The 21977-nt window shown below is 37.0% G+C and overlaps 1 protein-coding gene across 4 annotated transcripts in view; it reads right to left on the bottom strand.

The window, feature by feature from the left end:
* Positions 1 to 385: 385 nt before the first annotated feature.
* The window catches only part of reb (rebuf), a 163589-nt gene continuing 141997 nt past the window's right edge, over positions 386 to 21977 (bottom strand). For all 4 annotated transcript variants that reach the window (XM_067775149.1, XM_067775150.1, XM_067775151.1 and 1 more), the window contains 5 exons: positions 12629 to 12859; positions 10315 to 10472; positions 10026 to 10263; positions 9485 to 9907; positions 386 to 6653 (listed from right to left, as the gene is read on the bottom strand). In XM_067775149.1, the coding sequence (XP_067631250.1) occupies positions 6276 to 6653; positions 9485 to 9907; positions 10026 to 10263; positions 10315 to 10472; positions 12629 to 12805 (1374 nt within the window). In that variant the 5' untranslated portion in view covers positions 12806 to 12859 and the 3' untranslated portion in view covers positions 386 to 6275. The remainder of the gene's footprint in view (positions 6654 to 9484; positions 9908 to 10025; positions 10264 to 10314; positions 10473 to 12628; positions 12860 to 21977) is intronic.

The raw sequence follows: 21977 nt of genomic DNA, 5'->3' as shown, positions 1-21977 counted from the left end.
CCCAAAGCCTTCGGGGAGCAACCCTATCGCTACAACAACAACAACAACATACATACAAACATAAATAAAAATTCCATATACTTTGTTTTTGTAAATTCGATGGACAAATGTCAAAATCGTACTGCGCAGGAAGTTGATGTATCAAATCAAATAAAAAAAAGTTTATAATCAGCTGTCCCATGCTGGCACCTTGTATCCTTCCGCCATGCTCCAGAGGAAAGCCGAAAACTATTAAACTGCTGGAGATACTATAGTTTTTTATGTTATGTTATTGTTGTATTAATGGAGATATTATAGGGTGTTCCATCAGCATGCTTTGTTATTATTAATTCGTCGCGAACCCTTTACTTTATTTACTTGTTTTTCCAATAAAAACTACATATAATTTATATTTGAAATTTTGAAATTATTTTTATTTAAAGTTGAAATAAAAATTTAGGTGTGCAATTAAAAAGTATGGGAAATTTGTTAATATTTTTTAGTTTCAACAATTTTGCGACTATTTATTTCGTAACGAACTAAAAAATATTAAGATTTACAAGAGATAGAATAGATAATATGTATATACAATGAAGCTTAAATTAAAAAATAATTGAGCGCTAAGTTTTTGAAGTATTATCGATGGAGTATTTGTGTTAAGATTGACACTTACAGCGAATAATGAAGTGACATACCAAATACATAAGCTAATACATAAGCAAATACATAACTAAAATTATTTTTAAATTAATATATAGTCATTTACGTGTAGTATATTTTTGTGATAAGAAATAATAATTTTGCCTTTTGCACAACCCTTCTTAATTGTGTAAATATTTCTAGGACATATTTCAGTCTTGATTTAAGAAACAAAAATAAAAACAAATCTAAAATTTTATAAAACTTTACACAAAAGAAAAAATATTATGGCAATATTATATAGTATTACAATCAAACATACATAGTTCAAACATTAAATATGCTTTTTATAAATAAGTAGACTTTTATTATCTAAATATTGCAGCAGAATATATAAAATATATAAACAAATTGCTTGTTTTATATAAGTTAAAGAATAATTATATTTATGGACATTTTTCAATTTTTTTTTTTAATGTGGCATGTCGATAATTTGTTATGAATTTAGTCGATAAGTATTTTTTGTTATCTCGATTTGAGCTTTAGAATAAATTCCTGCCAGCCCAATTTTAGAAGATGAAGATGTGGCCTCAAATTTAAGCGATAGTTTTTTCTGTTATCTCCATTCTAGTATATGGGGTCTATACAAAACTCCCAGAAAAACTTCCTTTGGACATGGCTTTAGAGTGAAATCCAGTTTTGGAGAAGCTGTGGCACATATGTATATGTGAGTATGTATTCTAAAAAACACACTTTTGGTCTACCTGAGTCACTTTTGGATCCGTAAATCGAAAAAGATCCCATGAGCTCAAAACTATTAGGCTATCCACAACCTGTTTTACTCAATGCATGTGCTATGATGTTAAACTTGTGATGTTTTCTTTGTTGCTGTTTCTCATATAAAGTTATTGCCAAACAAATTATTTATTTACCTATGGAAATTTCAAGGCATTTTCATAATAAAATGCAAAAAAAAAAAAACAGCAAAAAATGGTAAGTATTTAGATTTTTTAATACTTTTACCGATAGCTCTTCTTATGGATGTATTTCAATACGACATACAAAGGTCGAGTTTAAAACATACTCCACAAAACAATAGGAGACCTTGTGAATTGCTTATGCAAACCTTTCTGAATTATGCTCGCTTCAATGGACTTTTTTGTATGATCTTTTTAGAAAACGAACCTGCTAGAACGATGACAAAAAAGGAGACACCTTATTCTTATAATCAGTGCGAATATTAATTTTCTAACACTTCATAAATATTATGGGCAAACGGAAGTATTTGATTGATATTTAGCTGAACCAAAGAGGATGAATATAATAAGAGACTTCACTCGTTACCTTGCGTAATGTTTTTGGTTAGGGTAATCGCAGTTTTTTTTCGGGCGAGATGTCCATAAATGTCTTCTATACATTTCGTGGGGTATTTGTGTTTATTTTTCCGACTGTATGTAATTAATTCTCTTTCCAAAAATAACATTTGCAAAGTTGCCTACACGCTACATGTCGCGTCGTATAATATGCATGAACTTTAATCATGATGAAGTTTTCTGCAGAGGGAAATGTCGCAACATGACAACATGAATGATGTGTTGCACTGTTAATAACAGAATCCATATGTCACATTGTTGTTGCATTTGCATATTAAATCTCTATCCGTATCTGGTTCATGTGTCATTGGAACAGGAGGAATGAAGGTAGTTCCACTCAAAATTTTTTGACGTATTTCGGGATTTTTGAAGATTCATAATTGCTGTCTTCCAGTGAGTTTTACAGCTCCGGCTCACTCTCAATTCTCACGGGTATGCTCTGGATCATTGAGAGACTTGAGAAGCAGATGTCGTGAAATTTTCGCACACGTGAAATGTGATAGGCCGCCGTTGTTTTTCATTTAACTCATACGAAGAAAGGCTAAACAGCGACATCTATTTTTGAAAAAGTAGGTTTATTACAGGCAGCGTTGCCAAACTAAAAAGAAGTAATTAACAAATTATCTGGCTCACAAATTGAACCCGACTTCTATCTGGATTTATATGGCTCAAATCGTTGTTGTTGCATTTACATGCAAAATTATTTATCTGGCTCAGGATTTTGCCACCGGATGAAGGCAAATGTTTGTTGTTTTGCCAGAAGCGTTGCATTACCGTTACTGTTTAAAGCGAAATTGTGTTTTTTCGGGTTGGAAATTTCCTTAGGATGAAAACGCAATGATCAGCTGGGACAATAATAAAATGATTTAGCACGATTTATGTGCATTCATATCGATTGAAAATACAGTAAAACATGCAATTTTATTGAAAAAATTGTGGATACATTGGTTATGACTCTTATCTTTATGGCAGCTTGACCCCTGTTGTTCTAGCATGGTCCTATTATCATGCCCCTACAGTGGATATTTCTCAAGGCATGTTGAGAAAAAGTGTACTTTAAAAGTCTACACATCTATGTCAATGCTAAAAGGGCACAGAATGTGTATAGGCGGGACTGCCCCAAGGAGACCCCTGGTAGACACTCTCATAACTAGTGGCTAACCTGCAGAGCTAGAGGGCAAAGTTCTCCCTAAAAAATGGTTTGACAATTCCCTCCTAAAGCGCAACGCTTGAATTATACAATAAATAAAAAATAAAAAATGTGGACTTGTAGCCAATTTATCAAGAAATTGCGGTGTCGGTTTATAAGGACCTCCTTTGAGCAAGCAATTGACAAACGTGTATGTTTTGTCAAAATGTTCTGAGCAAACGTACGGACAGTTAAGAAGGCTATATTCTCTTGCTTTGCATACTTCGATCCATGTTTCTTCCACCAAAACAATTTTCGGGAGCTCGAAAATCTTATTAAAAACTTTCTTTTCTAGGCTGATATTTCGTATTAAAATATTTTCAAGGCATGGGGCTTATTTTTTCTTTTTTATTTAAAATAACTATGAAAGTAATTTAGTCCGTTTCCTTAATATGAAATCCATCAAAATTAGAAAAATTCGTAACATTTTTCAATCTAGTAGCTTGTTTTTGGTGAAATTGTCATTGTTCCCGCAAAAGTCAAGTGGTTAACGTCCCACTAAATGGAACTAACTCCATATTTTGTATCATGTTTTTAATGGCAATCACTCCAATAGGGGTATGCAGGAAGAACATAAATATGTCATGAGCTGTAACTTGGGTTCGGTTTTTCAGTGCAAGTTTAAACTCCAGTTTAAGTTGAATAGAGTTTAATCCTGTCATTTTGGCCGCTTAAACTAAGATGGGTAATAAAAATTGTATGTTATCAAACAGAGTAGCAAGGTTAAGCTAAAGCCAACTTTAAATGGAGTTAAACTCGCACTGAAAAACCGGGACTAAATAACTCAAACCTTTATGAATTATGCTCGCTTCAATGGACTTTTTTCATATGATCTTTGTTAGAAAACGAACCTGCTAGAACGAGGACATTGCGCATTCACGAGTTCAAAATTGCTTCGTTCTGCGCATCTACGTCACGGTTCAATGCTTGAGCGAATGAGAGAAAGAGAGAAAAAACAAGAGCTAAAGGAAAATGACGTATCAATTGCCCATAAAATACAGTTGATCTTTTGTTTACATGCGCAATGCGCAATCTTGTGTGGGTGATTTGTGAGTGGGGGGTATGCGGGAAGAATATAAATATGTTATGATTCTGTAACTTGGGCTCAGTTTTTCAGTGCAAGTTTAAACTCCAGTTTAAGTTGAATAGAGTTTAACCCTGTCACTTTGGCCGCTTAAACTGAGTTGGGAATATAAGCTGGGTTTTTTTTCACATCTATATACGTTTACGCTTAAACTTTATATGGACTTCTAGCGACAAACTTTAAATACACCTCTGTCCTACTAAAATTCAATACGCATTATACTCAGATGTAACTGAAATATGTGTTTTTGTTTCACCCTCTACACTAATTCTATGTATTTTATAAGTGTCCACAATTCATCGCAACTGATTCAGCTATATGTTATACCCCATGGCCATCAGAGGGTTGTGTCTCCGCTTTTCGGTACACCCTGTGCTGTTACGTTAGTTATTTAACCACTGCCGCTAGATGGGTCTCCTAAGCATTATCTAAGCGAGGATAGGCGTTTTTTTCACGCGCAAACGAAACGTATACGCGTGTAAAAAAACACACGGCTAAAAATTTTATGTTATCAAACAGAGTAGCAAAGTTAATCTAAAGTCAACTTTAAATGGAGTTTAAATTCGCGCTGAAAAACCGAGACTAAATAACTCAGAATGCGCTATTATTAATACCAAACTCTAGCAAACTGCGAATTTTTTTATCATTACCATTAATAATACATAAATAAACCAATTCTTAAAAGTAAACTGTTAAAATTATCGTAATTCTCTCACATATATTTCATAATTTTTGATAATTTATAATTCTATTATTTAAATTACATTTTGAATTTTGATGACTACCGACCTAATTCGGTCTAAGGCACGGTTTATAGTGGTTGGTTAAGCTGAGCTTAAACTTAGCTTGCTTAAACTCTAGTCAAATTTAAACTCCAGTTAAACTACTGAGCAGTTTTTCAGTCACAGTTTAAGGCCGCCTTTGTGGTATGCTGTTTTGTGCGGCAACATTGTTTTTTTTTATTATCTAGATAATCTGTAGATATGGCAACAGCTGTAATTTGTTTACCCAACAAACATGGAAAAAATTCTCCGGCGTAATATATACCTAGTTCCGGAAGTGATATCCAACATCAATATTTAATTATTTTTAAACCAGATAGTTCTCGAGTTGATATCAGACTTCATTCTCCAGTCACTATCCAATCTTTGAGAAATTTTTTAAAATTAAAGGTTTTCCAGTTGATCTCCAACGTCATTAATATTTTCCAATTATTCTCCTAATTTCGAGAGATTTTGAGAAATGTACAGTTCTCAAATGAATATTCAACCCATTTCTCCAGTTGATATCTTACATTATATATCGAGTTGAGGTGGAGTTGATAAAAATCTCCAAGGAGGTACCACCAAAACCAACAGCCGTTTATTGTGAGAAATAAACACCCGGTTGATGGCAGTAATGAAGTGTAATTAACCAAGAATAAATTATATAGGCGCCCGCCGAGGTGTGATGGTAGCGCGCTTCGCCTACCACACCGAAGATCCTACATCAACATCATTGAATCTTACATTTGAGTCCAGTTAGAGAACCACAAGGTGTTAATTACATTTTTTCAACTTAAGTAATTGCATATTTTGTTTTATAAAAAGTTCCCTCTTTTGCTGAGTACGCTATGATTCTCGAATTCAGCCACTGTTTCGAAACAACTCTCGAGATTTTAGAAGTATGCCTAGTTATCAAAATGAGCTCTAATGGAACTCAAGCCCAAGTTCTTATTGGGTATATTTGACGCCATTTCGTACGAACGTAAATAACTGATAGGTTAACTAGAGTTTAAACCTGGCAGGTCGGCCGCTTAAGCTTAACTTAAACTTCAGTTAAAGTAGACTGAAAAACTGCAGAATAAGTTTTAGCGTAGTTTAACTGACAAACTGAGTTGAACTTGTACTGAAAAACCGGGCCTAATTACATTTAAAATAGAAATCACATATCATCTATCCCTCTGCAGAAATTTCTCTATCGCCGTAGCTATCTCAGTTTAATCCTAATATCCCCCTGCAAAAGTTATACTTCACTCATGTGCGCTTATCAGGCTGCGCGCATCCCACAATGACAACTGCGATTGGGAAAGTCGATGATGGCGCGCATTTAGATATTTATAAGGATAATAGGGAGGCTGATGTGCCGGAAACTGATGGAACGTCGCAATAGGTAAAGGTTGTGTAGGTTGCGGTTCAATAATTTGCTGTTGTGAAGCAGAGATTTTACGTGAAATCTTCGATTCTTTGTTCTTAGTTGTAGACTTTTTGGAAGTTTTAATGAAATTCGGTATACGTGCAAGTAGACCACAGTAGTAGGGATCATCCTGCTTTTTACGTTGTTGTTCAGATTTGAGCTTTTGTGACGGCATAATCATTGGCACTGATTGATTGTAGATTTCATAATCGGGCTGGAAAAGAGAGTGGGAACGAAATTTTAGTATTTGTTAGTTAAAAAAATTAATATTAGTTTGGGAAATGGACAAGGCAATAACTTAACTCAAGGACTAAACTTACGTATATGTATTGTGACGAATATTCACATCACTAAATGATAGTAGCATCCCTAATCCATTACTAAGCAGCCACTTGTATGTACGTAAACAAATCAATCATCATTTACACATGTACATACAAGGCAGCAGAGAGATACTCACCATCAGCCGAAGTAGTACTCACATATACACACGCATATGGCTATGCGAGAGGCTATAAACTACAAATATACATGTAAATATATGGCTGGTAACCAAGCATGAAGCTCCCGAAGTTACTAGACCTTACGAGAAATGGGTGAACGAGGCAACATAGAGTATAGACGCAGCGAAAGCTTAGTAGTCAGTAAGCAGTTTGATTTAAACACACAATTAGTTGTGAAGTAAGAGTTATTGTGAAGTACTCAAAAAGTAATCTAATAAAGACCATTTTGCATTACTGAATATTGGAGTTATTTATTCCACAATTTAGCGATTCGACGGTGTAAAATAAGCGAAGTTTCACAGTCCGTTGCAGTATTGCCATAACAGTAATATGTGTATGAAACAGAAAGATAGGTAAGACTCAACAGCACAGTCCTGAGAATGAACGGAACTTGAGCTAGTTTGGAGGAATCAATACGAATTCGAAAATGTGATGTGCTTGTCGACCCAAATTCTATTCAATAATATTAGTCCGAAGGTTCTTGGATCGACTTTCTACACTTGCGACTGTCAACAGGCACCTCTTTCGCTTCCCATGGGGAGAATGGCGCTATTGTTCTCACTGAGAAGCCCCGGCATGAAGCAGCTTATTATATTAATTTCGTTTCACTAATAATTTCAAATTCGTCAACTTTCTTCCAACACAGCGAAAGAGACTTAAAAGGGTAGCAGCAATCTCCTCTAAGAAGGCATTGCACTGCCTAAGTAGCCCGACTTTAGACTTACAACTAAACTGTTATGTAGAGCTCGATGTTTTCTCGTCAGCAAACCAAAGGATTCACCATAGCGGAGCATGCAGTTGAATCAAGTTTCAACAAACGTCCATATAAAGGCATTGGTATAAAATATATTTACCCTTGCTCTCTCAGCTAAGTACAATTGCCTTAGACCATTTTTTTTTACGGACGACAGTTTCTTTAAATGTCTGACGCTTAATTTTTCAGGGGAACTACATAAACAAAAATTCTCCGATTTAACAGATTTATGAGCCATTAGCTACATTGAAAAACCGAAAACAAAAGCCCAGTTATCAGGGAGCCGCCTACTTATCAGGGACGATGGCTACCCTGTTACAAATACGGGCTTTCTTTTGTTTTATATTGTTACGAATATTAGCAACACTAAGGAGTGCTGCCATCTCTAAGCCGATGCTAAGCAGTGACTTGAATTCACATCCATAGATCAATCATTATGTATCTACATAAACGAAACAATAATTGCGTCTACACTTATGTACCATGTACGTATACGAGCAGCGGAGAATCAATGCACAAACACATGCATACATCTGAGATACTCCTGAAAGTATGCAATGAGAGAAGCTAAAATCGTGCAATTGTAGTTACAGCTGAGAAGTTTGAGAGCTGATGGACTAGTAGATTCTGGAAGCGCCTAGAAGATGCGAACGTTGAAATCAAAAAGTATAAAAGGCAACAAGTGTAGAGGCGCTGGAATTCAGTTTGATTTGAGCTATCAAGCAGTTTCGATTAAGACGCTATCTAGCGAGCAAGAACAGTATTATTTTGAAATTCAGTTTCATTTGAGCTATCAATCAGTTTGGTTATTAAGCAAGCTATTCGTTGCACAGTTTGAGTGTTATTGTGAAGTACTTTAATAAAGGCCATTTTGCATTATTACATATTGGAGTTATTTATTCAACAGTTTAGTGATTCGAACTTAGCAGAGGGTTGCAAATAAGAGGATTTGCAGGAAATTCGTTACAATTGGTGTCAGAAGAGTAATTGTTGAATAAATTCCAGAGGACAACAAGGACATGGCAAAGTTCAGTGAATTGAAGATCCAGCAACTGAAGAAGGAGTTGGAGAGCCGTGGATTGAATACAAGCGGCGTTAAACTCGAACTTCAAGTACGGCTACGAGAGGCAATTGAAGCAGAAGGAATTGATGTGGACGAGTATGTCTTTTATCCTGATGAGGATGAGACAACAGCAAAAATTGAAGAGAAAAATGAAACACCGCAGACAATGGCGAACACAGACCTGAACATGATATTGGCTGCAATATCGGCACAGATGTCCGAAATATCATCACATATATCTACCAACATGTCATCACAATTGGAATCGCAGGAGACACGTATAACATCACAATTGGAAGAACAGAAGACATATTTGGCATCTCAACTGGAAGCGAAATGTCGGCACGAATTTCAGCGCAGATATCATCTCAGATCTCTACACAACTTGAAGAGCAGGAACTCCGTATATCATCAAAGCTGGAAGCACAGGATACAAAAATCGCGCAATTTCAGGCAGAAGTCGATGATTTGAAGGGCCGTATGGAGCAGTTACAACTAAATCGCCCAGCAGTTTCAGCGAGTAATCCAAAGGTAAAAACACCATCCTTTGACGGGTCTGTTCCTTTCCAGGTCTTTAAGCTACAGTTTGAGAAGACCGCAACCGTGAGCAACTGGAATGCTGAAGATAAAGTTGCTGCACTCTTCGTAGCATTGAAAGGACCAGCTGCCGAAATCTTACAGACTATACTGTTTGAAACTATTTATAAAACATTTTTGCAACTCACCTTTGGCACATATAGACTTTCCTCGAGGAATCCCGCATTATAAGCACTGCGTCGTCCTTTGCTCGACTGACTTGAGTTATTCGATGAATTATTTGAATTATTCGAATCATCCGAAGCGGCAGGTGTTGGATAAATTAAGCCAACTTGACTTTCAATGGTCGAATATGGATCTTCACTACCCGCCGTCGGCACACGCATTCCCATAGCATCCACCGATTTGGGTAAAGTTTGCAAACGATTCTTTAACATATCAATAGCGACTATATTTATGACCAGAATCCAAAGCGGGTTATTGATTAGATTATTATTGGATTTGACTAACGATATGGCCGACAAGCATTGTCGTTCCAAACGCCTACTCTCCGGATAAGAACGTGAAAACTCACGATTTATATTAGTCGTATATTTGCGCATATCAAAGAGCTGGAATAGCAAAAAGAAAACAGGATTAATAAATAAGTTCATTGTATGATGTTTGGCTATATACTGCATACTTTTAGGCGAAGTCAGTATTTTTTGCGAATGAAGTTTGTAAACTTACTTTTGCCGATGTGCCAGCTGCGAGCGCCATATTTGGCATTTGTTGTATATCTGCGCCTATGACCGTCTCCTCATTAGCCATTGATGTGTTGTGCACAAAGACGTTACTCTTTCCGTATCGTTTGATCAAAATATTACCAATATCATCCATTTTAATTTTGAAACCTTCACCAACAGATTTTTTTGTCATTTTTGTCTCCGCATCACGCATAGGATTATCAAACCCGCTCAAACCGATTCTGTGTGAAAGAATGTAAGTTATTATTTTTCCAAACTGTTAACATACTCACCTCACGCCATCGAAACCATTCTTCCCACCATTTATTGTAATCACTGAAGACCGAGCATATGCTTTGGCTACTCGTCGATTCTTTTCGAATACGATAACTTTTGACCAAATTTCATCATCGATTTGTTCCCATTTGCTAAGCACTTCGTTTATGTGATCCTGGAGGGACAAGAAAAGAAATGAAATGTGTTTATGCTTGGAATAACTCGGCTAGTTGGATGTTGTGCTGTATTGAGTTTAAGGAAAGCCCCTAATACAAGTTCCTGAAGGACTGCCGCTTTTTAGGATATGGAGGACGGATGCTATACACGACTTTGGCAGCCAGGTAATTTAACATATTCTGTCACGCTGATCTCGTGCTGGAATATGCAGGTTTTAAGCCGAACGTTATGAACTGACTGGGTTTTCGCTGCCTGCACTCTGATTTTGGGCAGAGGGGCTTCGACACGCCCCCGACCGTACCCATGGGCCTCATTATGGTTCATTTATCTCTGGTGTTTTGATAGTATGCTTACTACTAGAGGCCAGGTTATGTGGAGATGGAATGCATGGGAAATGCTAACATTTTCTCTTGGGTACATTTCTGTTCATTGCGAATGCTCCCGATGAGTACCTGGTGACAGCACATTCGTCAAAACACTTATTTCCTTATAAGTCTTCAACAACGATTGGCCTTCAGTAGGTGCTAAAAATATTTAACTCTGCTTTGATTCATGAAAATTCATGTGCCCAGAAATCGGAGTCGTCTTTTCTTCTATCCTGAACTTTGAAAGCGATGATTCACTCCTTTTTCTTCGGCGATGACGCCCATAAGAATATTCTCTGCAGATTTGTTTAGCCTGAGAAGCAACGACCTCATAATCATCCCGGTTAGTCCACTGCAAATTCATTCTTGCTACTTCGAAACTTTTCTGTCCATATCATCCACCTCATCAGAAAATTGATTCTCTTCAATAACGCTCTGCCTGGGGACTGAACAATGGGATATATTAAGACGCTTCATTAACGCAAGTGAGGCTCCACACCTATACCAGATATCCGATTGTACAAAGTTGGGTTCGATTGCATTTAAGGCTGTTTGGCTTTTAATTAAAATGTTTACTTTAGCCTCTGAGACTGTACACTCTTGTAACAGTGTAGTTGCTCTTTTCAGGGAGTATACCTCAGGCAGTCGGTACACCTAATTGACTCGCAGACGCGTCTAGTACAGCTTAACCTTGATTCCCTTTTTGAGGCTTCTATGTAGATAGCAATGTCCCTATAGATAGCAAACTCCTCCCATGCCTTCCTCTACGGATACTTTATGCTCCCGACCTAGCAGTTAGCAACGTAAAGTTAATGGTATCTGACTGTGAATAATGGTATAATGTAGAAAGTATTGATGGGTTACACAACTCAGGGTAAGCGAATTCATTCCGAAGAGTTCGCTAGCGAATTTATCATAATGCCAGATAGATTTTCGGGTCAGCAGCGATAATATGAAACTGATAAGAGGAAAAATAGGTCACCGCTTAGCGAATTTACATGGTCTTCTGGTTCTTTTCAAAAGACATATCTCTCTATAAGGAATAAAGCTAATTATAATTAACAACTTTCTCAGCGCTGTGGAACCTAAGAAAATACTGTCTTTAGGTATTCTTAAGATGTATTAAGGGGTAATGCAGTGTGCAGTGTAAGATGTATAGTTTGTATAGCACAAGGTTCTTCTTCAACTATTTTATTCCATATCGATACTGTGGCGAATGTTGACATCACTAGGCTAGTAAATAATCACGCAACAACAAAAACACGAAGCGAGCCACAATTGTGTACATGAATACATCAGTTATTATTTACACACATACATACAAGGCAACGAAGAAATATTTCACACACACACATGCGGCCATCAGCCAAAGTAGTTACACATACACACGCATACGGCTATGCGAGAGGCATGGACTACAGATATATGTAAATGCATATAACTAATTACCAAGCAGGAGATACAGCATTTCTAGAAGGCGAAACATCTAGAATTTAGTAGAAGTATGCGAATGAAGCAACGGAGAGTATAAAACAGCACAAGCTGAGTAGTCAGGAATCAGTTTGATTTAACACGCTATCAGTTGCGAAGTGAAACTGTGAAGTATAATTGTACTGGTCCCAAAGTAGTCTAATAAAGACCATTTTGAAATACAGAATATTGGAGTGTTTTATTCAACAGTTTAGCGATTCGAACGTTTCAAATAAGTAGAAGGTTTCAAATAAGCGGAATTTCCCTAAATTCGTAACACTTTTGCATCGATTTCAACTTTTTTTTTTATAAGACTTACCCTAAATAGTTTCTCCTTGTTATGCCAGACATCTTCTTCCTCTTCCACATTTGGTATCATATCCAGATTGTCGAGCGAGCGTGAAAGAATTTTCCGCCGTGAAATCATTTTGTTGACACTTTGTTGTTGTTGTTGTGAACTACGTTTGCGTGGTGGTAAATTTTTGTGGTCGTTCATGGAAGCCAAAGCTTTTCAGTCTTATCAGGAAGAAAATTTAATAACAATAAAGCACTAATATCCAAAGAGAAAGGAAAGGAGATAGAGATAAAAATTAGTATTTATATTTCGTGTATGTACAAGTAAAAATTATTGTAATATTAATAATAAGATTAATATTGATAATATTGATAATATTTGTAAAGAAAATGTAAATGCAAAAAGACTGTGTGGGATAACGCTCCCTAATGCCGGATTTGCATAAAACTCTTGCAGCGTTGCTAAATTATTTATTTTTTGAGTACCGTGGAAGGAGGAAATGTTTTAAGCCTCATTGCAAGACTTTCTGTAGGACCCCTTTCATCCTTTGAAGGACTACCCACTAAAATCTAATCTCCAGCGGCCCGCGCTATTACTAGGCATCCACCTTCACGTATGCTTAGAAGTATATGCCTCATGTATTTGCTGCCGGTATCCTAGCTGTCACCAGTCATGTTATTGTATTACCGCAGTACAGGCAGTTCGGGTTTTTAAACTTTCCCATTATGTAGAGGTATTTTCAAAAGTAATCGTGTCTGATTCATACCCGTGTTAGGTAAATGTTGACCTCACCTTGTGGTCACTTCCACCTAATGCTCAGTTCGGGATTTAGTTCCCTGATCCACTTGCGTTGCTGCACTATGGTGGCTAGCGTCGATAACTCTCGCGCCTGCGTGGCAACATCATCCCTACCTTTTTCTGTTTCGCTGTGATATATTGCTTTTCTTCCTTCAGCGAGCGAGAAGATATATCGGTATAGTTTTCGCTATGACCAGCACAGATTTGCGGAGACCGTGCTGAAGCAATTCGTAATGACCCCCTACGTTGGACCGAGGTGAGGGCGGTTCGCTGCTTTCTGTATTTCATTGCATCGGTTCAAATTACAGTATACGAGTATAGAATACAAGGTTGATGCAAGCAACATCTTTGTGTATGGCTTGGAGGCTCCTGTATTTGTCATTAATCTATTTAGATTCGTTATTAAGTTTGCAGCCCTTTCGCGAACTCATAGAATGTGCCCCGAAAAGTCAGTTTACTGACTAGCATCACCCTCAAAGAGAGAGAACTAGCGTGTTTTTAATTTTTTGATTGGGGGGGGGGGGGTGAGTTATTTCTACGAGAAATTTATACTTTTAGGCGAACTAATGACGTTTAAAAATGATCCAGTAGGAACAAATTGTGGTTTACGCAGATTATATTTACCTTCTAAATCTTATAAATACAAATATATGTGTGATTAAAATAATCGGAGCACTAAAATCTGCCCCGAAAGCAGCATTGTACGCTATTACATCCGGCCTGCAGACCTAATTGACAAGCATATCGCGTTAGCAACTGCAAAAAAGGTTTCGGGCAGCTTCAGTGCAGGCCACACGGCCAATGCAGTAGCGCCATCTAATATCGGGAAAATGGAATACATAGCCCCGTGCCTGAGCTTTGCAAGATATCTGGGGCCACAACTTAGCCGGAGGGTTGGAGCAAGGGTGCAGAAATGGCAGAACATACTACCAATGGAAGAGCCCGGTTCTGCTATTTACTGTGTCGATCCAGAAATAAGTAGATTCCAAAGGCAGCCAGATTACTGCAACTTTTTCAGGCGGAAATTATAGCCGTGAAGAAAGCAGCAGAAATTTCGGAGGAACCGTGCATAAGCTGCAGTCGTCTCCATATATATATTTATAGTCAGGCAATAATCTCACACAAAACTACATCAAGAAGTGTTTTGGAAGGCAAAGAAGCATTGGAAAACTTCGCGAAGGCCAGACTATACTTGGTTCCCGGTAATAAAGGAATATAAAGTAACGAAAAAGTCAATGATTTGGAAAGTAGAGTGCAACGCACGCTGAAACGGCGATAGACGTCCCAATAAATTTGGGAGAAATTAAAAGGATACAGGAGTTACACGTGATCCATCAAGCAGGAAAGGCGTGGACAATAGCGCGGGGCTGCGAAATTTCTAAGATCATGCCTACGATATCAGACTGGCAAGTGGCTCATATATCTGAAAAGAGAAGAATTAAGACTCACGATAGACATACTAACTGGACACTGCCTTCTGGAGTTACATGCTTATAAGGTAGGTTCCGTCAGTAACAGCAGATGTCGGATGTGCGGGCTGCAGGAAGAAACGGTTGAGCACGTTCTGTGTTCGTGTCCAGCGCTCGCCAGGTTAAGGCTCCAGTTATTAGGGGTGCCAGATCTTGAGGCAGCAAGAGGAGTTATCCTATAACATAAGTACTGGTTCCTGATTGGAGTTCTTCCGTTTGGTCGTCAAACAAATTCTGATAGCATTACGAACATATTCAGTCTATGTGAGGTCTTTATTGACCGGACAGTTCAATCTAACCTAAATGAGCTCCTAATATTAATAACAAAATGGTCCCCATTTGACTTCCCAACGTCCTGTTCAAGTTGCAATGTAGATCTTGGTTACATATTTTGGGATTTTAATTAAATTCGCCATACGCTTTGAGGTGCGACGTCTATTAATAAAGCACCCGTTGAGTCTCTACATTTTCGCGGTATGAACGAGGAAAGAGATTGTGGAGAATTATACCCTATTTTTATTTTTAGTTCGTGCTTACGTAGTTAGTGCTTACTTAGACCCGACTAAGCCTTAGCGAAAAGTGTTCGCTTTTGCTAGTAATTTATATATTTTTTATGTTAAGCTCTTAGTTCTACTTATAACTTTTAGTTCAACTTGTATAATCAGCTTATGCAACTAAAATTATAAAAATATCTTTAAACCATATCAAAAGAACTGGATGTTGTATTAATTATGCAATTTTAATTAGTCATACATTGGATATTATGCATGCGTCTAGTTTCCTCAGAACAAACACGTTTTAGGTGATGTGAAGCGACAACTTTAATTACATAGTACCATGTACAGATTGGATTAATAATTGCTTAATTTATAACAGTTTGTTTAAAGAGTTGATGAAGAAAAAGAATATGAATTTATTCAATATGGTCATTTTATTAAGGTGAACAAAAGACTTAAAAAAGAACTCGTTTGCTGCAGAGTACCTACACATGAGTATGCATATGTAAAAATGAGTTGATATTTACATTTATGTTGGTTATTAAATGTGCTTGAATCATTTCTTATATCTCATGAAAATGAAATCATATAATAAATTTGTCACGAATCTCAAAATTGTAAGTTCTTAAAGGAAAAAAGCTAGATCCACCAATAATAATACCGAAATGGTCAGGATGAAGAGCTGAGTTCATTAAGCCATGTCCGTCTGTCCGTTTGTCTGTTTGTATGAAAACTAGTTCCTCAATTTTTGAGACATCTTGATAAAATTTGGTGAGCTGGTATATTTAGTTGTCCGATTAGACATTTGTTGGAACCGGCCGGATTGGAACACTATAGCTTACTAGCTATACCCGCCGTACGTTGTAACGCCCGAGATCGAATTAATGTTGCATTATTTTTTCTGTTTCGTTTGTTGATAATTTAATTTATTGTTCTGTAAATTGAATTGATTTTTGTACGCATATTTGGTGAAATTTTCTGTTAAAACATTTTATTATTGTATCTTATTGTAATGTATGTGGGTACACAATATTTTTGGTTTTTCCGTTCGGTGCAAAGATAAACAATTTTTTTGGCGTTTCAACTCTAGAGCAAGCACGGACTCTCTAAATTTAATCTTGCAACCGTAAGCGATTGTCCTTGTGCTTTATTGATTGTAATTGCAAAAGCAAGGCGTACAGGAAACTGTAAGCGCTTAAAATTGAATGGAAAATCTGTAGGAATCATTGGCATCCGTGGTATGAGCACATCTTCACCTTTGCTTTTACCGCTGATGATTGTTGCTTCCGTTACATTCGGCATTAATTTCTTAACGCACAGTCTGGTTCCATTGCACAATTTTGGTGGGTCTAAATGTCGAAGAAGCTTGATTGATGAGCCAATTTTCAAAGTTAATATATGCGCCGGCATTTCAGTTGGTTCTAAAGAGTTTAGAAATTCAATTGGATAATTCTCAATTTAACCTTCATCTGTAACTGTGTCGATCGATTTATATTTCGCTACTTCGCCACGAATTTGGTTTTCAATGCGATCATTGATTTTGTTAACATGATCTTTTTGGGAGCTAAGTTTGCTCGTTCGCATAGCCAAAAAAAAATATAAATTTAAAATTCTTAATTCTGAAATATGAAAAACCTTCGTTTTTATCGAAGGTACCCTTAGCCAACATTTGGTGATGATTGAAGTGTGGGAAATACGTTTCCATAGGGAACACACACACAGAATTTTATTTTTATAGAAGATATAGATAGACTGAAGCTACCAAATTTTTTTTTAATGGCGGCAGATTACTAAACGTCCAAAAGGAATAACAGCCAAACTCAACAATGCAGTCAAACTTTAAGTGTTAAAATACCCTAAGTTTATGCGGCAGCCATAGTTCTGAAAAATGCCATTTGTAGGGAAGTTGCCACGCCCCCTTTTCCCCAATTCCATATTTTACTGGAGGTTAACGTCATATAGCTCCTTACCAATTTTCACTATCCTACCATTACTACATCCAGAGATATGCAGTATGATATATTCCATTTGTATGGGAGTTGCCACGCCCCCTTTTTCCCTATTCCACATATTCTTGGTGGTGTTAGGGATTGACATCATATAATTCCTTACTGAATTTCAATGTTCTGGGATTTATACCTTCAGAGTTATGCAGTACCAAAGATTTCATTTGTATGGGAGGTGCCCCGCCCATTTTATATATCCAAATTATTTTTAGCCTAAAATCTTCCCGTTGATCGAAGGAACCTATAGCCAAAATTTGGTGATGATTGAAGTGCGGCAAATACGTAATACATACACAGAATTTGAATTTTATATATATAGATATTCCCCTTCTCACCGATTTTCCAGAAAAGAGGATTTTTGTCATACCTTCCTCAATTTATCAGGCTGAAGCTTCAAACTTCATCCGATTATTTGGTATATTGCACATATTGCTGTTTGAAAAAATTTATGAGATCGATCGTATATATATCATATATCCGCCACACCCGATTGTTTAGATAAGAAGATTTTCGTAATTACTGCCCCATTTTAATAGCTAGAATCGTCAAATTTCACCATATGCTTTTCATATATAGCAAATATTGATGGCTGAAAAATTCGAAGAGATCGAGCGGGTATTAGAGCGGGTCAAATTTGTTTTCCATCAGTAGTATAGCAAAATCGTAATGTACGGATGATTCTAAGAAAAATTACTGAAGACACCATAGCTCTAAGTCCGATATCGAGTCCCCCACTTTTGCAAAATAGATATTTTGCCATATGAATGTAGGGTTTGGCCAACAAATCTTCATAGCTTTTGATGAAACTATAAGAAAAAAATCATATTGGGCTTAATTTAAAGATATTTTACGTACATTTCAGAATCTGTATTAATATCTATAGTGTTTTTGAATTTTAGTAGAGATATGAGGCTTAAATTATGAGAAGTTAGCCTAAAATCAACTTTTAACTATTATATGAGCATTTTTAACAAATTTCTTATGGAAAATTCTTTTTTCTTTACAGCTAAAATAAGTGCTGAACATTTCAAACAACTTTCATTCAGACAGTTTTTCTTTTTTCCAATTCGTTTTAGTAGAAAAATTTATGAAGAAAAACCTATATTTTCAGGAAATCAGCAAAAAAACACAATTTTTATAATTTTAATGTAATTTATTTAAAAAATTATTTGTTTACACAGAATTGATCATTTTAACGTATATGTCAAAATAAAAGTAATGGTATGTTATTATTTTTTAAAACCTTTTTTGCTCTCCATTCGTGAATCCATCCATCCATACAATTTGACCCGCTCTAATTGATAATTTGCAATTACATACTTTAAAAATTGGACATCCATCATGCTGATCACGGTACTGAGGTACGAATTATTTATTACGATGAATGGCAAATCGAAACCACTTACGAATACTGTTATATGAATTTTAAAAGCGAATTAGCGCCAAGTGTCAAATTCCACAGCTTACTTTCACACAATAAGCATGAAGCGGGCTATTTATAAGTTTATATATTTAAAACAATAGCATAAGAATGCAGAAATTGAATGAAAGAAATGCCAGCATACAAATACACATTTCAATGTATTGTGACAATTGCTTTCTTTATTAAACTACTTGCTTTGTCCCGCTTCCCGCATTCTTGCTGCAAAACTTTATTATGTTATGCCACCAACAACATGTGCCAGTTGGCATTGTTTCATAAAACAAAAAAAAAAGTTGTATGATCAATATTCGAAAGCATAAGCAGTTGACAGATATATGTATTACAATTCTCATGCCTTTGTGGGCGCATTTGGTGTTAAATGTGTTAACAACGAAAGACTTAAGCAACAAACTTGATTGTATGCATTCACACACACACACACACTGCTTCTTGCATTTTTCCAGCTAATTGTTATTATTAGCATACAGCGAGCAAAAAAAGAAAAATATTTCGTTTCTGAAAAAAAAAATCGCAAACAAAAATATTTAAGTTCAATAACCGTACTAACGGTGGTTGGTAGTCAGCGAGAGTCATAAGTTACGCAATTTAATGCATTCAAGTCATTACGAACGACAAATTCCCGCTAACGGACTCTTGGGCGTGCTGCAGCGTCTCATTAACCATTGATTTTTGCTGTTAAATTTTTATTTTCATAATTATAACTGTTTTAATTTTTAATCTTTTTATTCTTAATTTTTATGTATTTGCTCGTCATTAGCTTATTTTTTCGCATTTTGTGTTTATTGCATTCATTTATTTTACTTTCTTTTGTTTTTTGGTTGTATTTTGCTGTGCTGTGTTTAAGTGTAGGTGTTGTTTTCCTTTTGGTGCTAATGCCTTCTTGATCTCTTATAAGTTTGTGGTTGACATAAAAATTTGTGTCACTAAATATTTGTTTTTCGCAAATGAGCTCAGCTCCGAAAAATATGACCTCAATGCATTTACCGTTTTTATTTCTTCGGTTTTGCTTATGCCTAAATGGTCTCAGAACTTTCATTTGACATACCAAATTTGGGAATGGAAATTGTGTCATATCTATAGATTCAGTATGTTCTAAATTCTGGTGCCATTTAAGAAGAAGTTTACCCTTATTTTGAAAAAAAAAAAAAAAAATAAATAAATAAAATACCCATTAGCTCGCTTAGGGCCACTTGCGGGACGGTAAGTTTTTTTTTTTCAACCCCTCATGAAAAGTTAACTCTGACAGTTGATAATAACCTGCCATTAAGCAAGTGGACCTCAATGTTTGGGTGTAACACTTTTTTATGAGAAAGAGGAAAGCGCTTGTGTCTGCGGTAAATAAACTCCTCAATTTTCGGGAGCTTTGCTTAACCTACGACCGGTTTCGCTTTGGTAAAAACCATGTTCCTACTTTCTTAGAACCTTCTGTTATACCTTAAGGAAGTTTAATTTTTACCCGAAAAGCGAAAATTAATGCACTGGGCTCAACCGCGAAACGGTCGGCAAATAACTGACCAGATACGTGGTTGCATTGAAGTAGTCTAGAATAAAAATCATATGGATGCCAGAGCATAACGGAATGCCTTGTAACTGTTATGCGGGTCTCTTGTCTCTAGAGGAAGCATATGTACTTGCAGTTCGCTTTTGAGCTGGTGGGTCAGCTGATCAAGAACTGTTCTGATAGAAAATTTTTCAACTGTTAATAGCTTTCGAGTTGGCAAACAATTAAAAAAAAAAAAAACTAGGGTAGGTAAGGTTGAACTGGCTAGGCCGAGAAAAGCCCACATAGAGCAACCAGATGTAAGAAGAAAACTAAACTAATTTTGGCATCTCTTAGATGATTGAAGTGGTATTATATGTCCCATAAAAATTCATGTATGATCTTGCTGCGTTAGTTAGTTAGATGCATGAAGTTACTTCACACTCGGCACTCATGCTACTGGAAGGACCATTCAGCTTCAAGGCACGTAAAAAGCGTGCTCCAAAGAAATGGATTATATGGAGTATTTATCTAGGGTCGGTCTCTGCCTGCCCAATTCAGACCAGGAATGTGGTTTTTAAATTTGTTGTTGTGGTTTCTCAAACGAAGTTACAAACATCCAATGGTTTGACCAATTCTTTTATACGAGGCAGTAGTCTGTTGGACGAGCTTAGATACTAAATCAAACCTACGGGTATTCTAGAAGCTACAAAGAAGTGCTTTAACCTGCGTGGGGGGTGCCCTGCGCACCACCCCTGCAGAGGCCCTGGACACTATTCTTAATGTGTTGCCAATAGATTTAATGACCAAGGAATGTGCGGCCTTTTCTGCTCTGCGGCTGCGAGAGTTATCCGGATGGAGAGACAATGGGATGGCCATGCAGCTATCCTTAATTATATGGATTCGCCTTTGTCGCACTATTGCGCTCCGACTATATTTTTCAATATGAAATAAGATGTTATTATCCCGGGATTATTGGTTGAAGGAGCCGCCGGACCTGAGCGATAGGCTGCAGATATATACTGATGGCTCCAAACTGGATTATAAGGTGTATAGCGGTGTCTTTGCACCTCAACTAGGCACGAATCAATCATTTAGCCCACCTGATCATTGCAGCATCTTTCAGGCGGAGGTGGCTGCTATAAATGAAGCCGCTGATCACCTGGGGAAGGCTGCTCACGGCTATAACCAAATTTGTATTTACTCTAACAGCCAGGCTGCACTAAAAGCACTTGGATCGGTTACATGTAAGTCCAGGACAGTGGAGAAGTGCCGCAAATCTCTTAACGAGATCTCTGAGCAAATCTCCCTTAGTCTGGTATGGGTGCCTGGACACTCGAATATACCGGGCAATGAGATGGCTGACGAACTTGCAAGAGGGGGCACATCTGTCCCGCTGTCGTCGCCCTGGAAGGGATTGAGCATGCCGCTCGCTACTTGTAAGCTCATTTTAAAAGGGATTTTCCTTAGGGAAGCGAGTGTGAGATGGAGCAATCCTGAATCTTGCTACCACTCCAAGCACGTGTTGCCTGAATGGGATGCGAGACGCACAAAAAGTCTCCTTCTTTTCGGTAGGGGGACATATCTCTGGTGGTTGGACTTATAACCGGCCTCATAGCAATCAGGAGGCACGCACAACGGCTGGGTGCACCCTATAATTATTACTGCAGGAGCTGCAA

This window comes from Eurosta solidaginis, chromosome 3 (assembly GCF_040869045.1).
Source record: "Eurosta solidaginis isolate ZX-2024a chromosome 3, ASM4086904v1, whole genome shotgun sequence".
Classification (NCBI taxonomy): Eukaryota; Metazoa; Arthropoda; class Insecta; order Diptera; family Tephritidae; genus Eurosta; species Eurosta solidaginis.
This window is presented reverse-complemented; position numbering and strand designations above follow the sequence as displayed.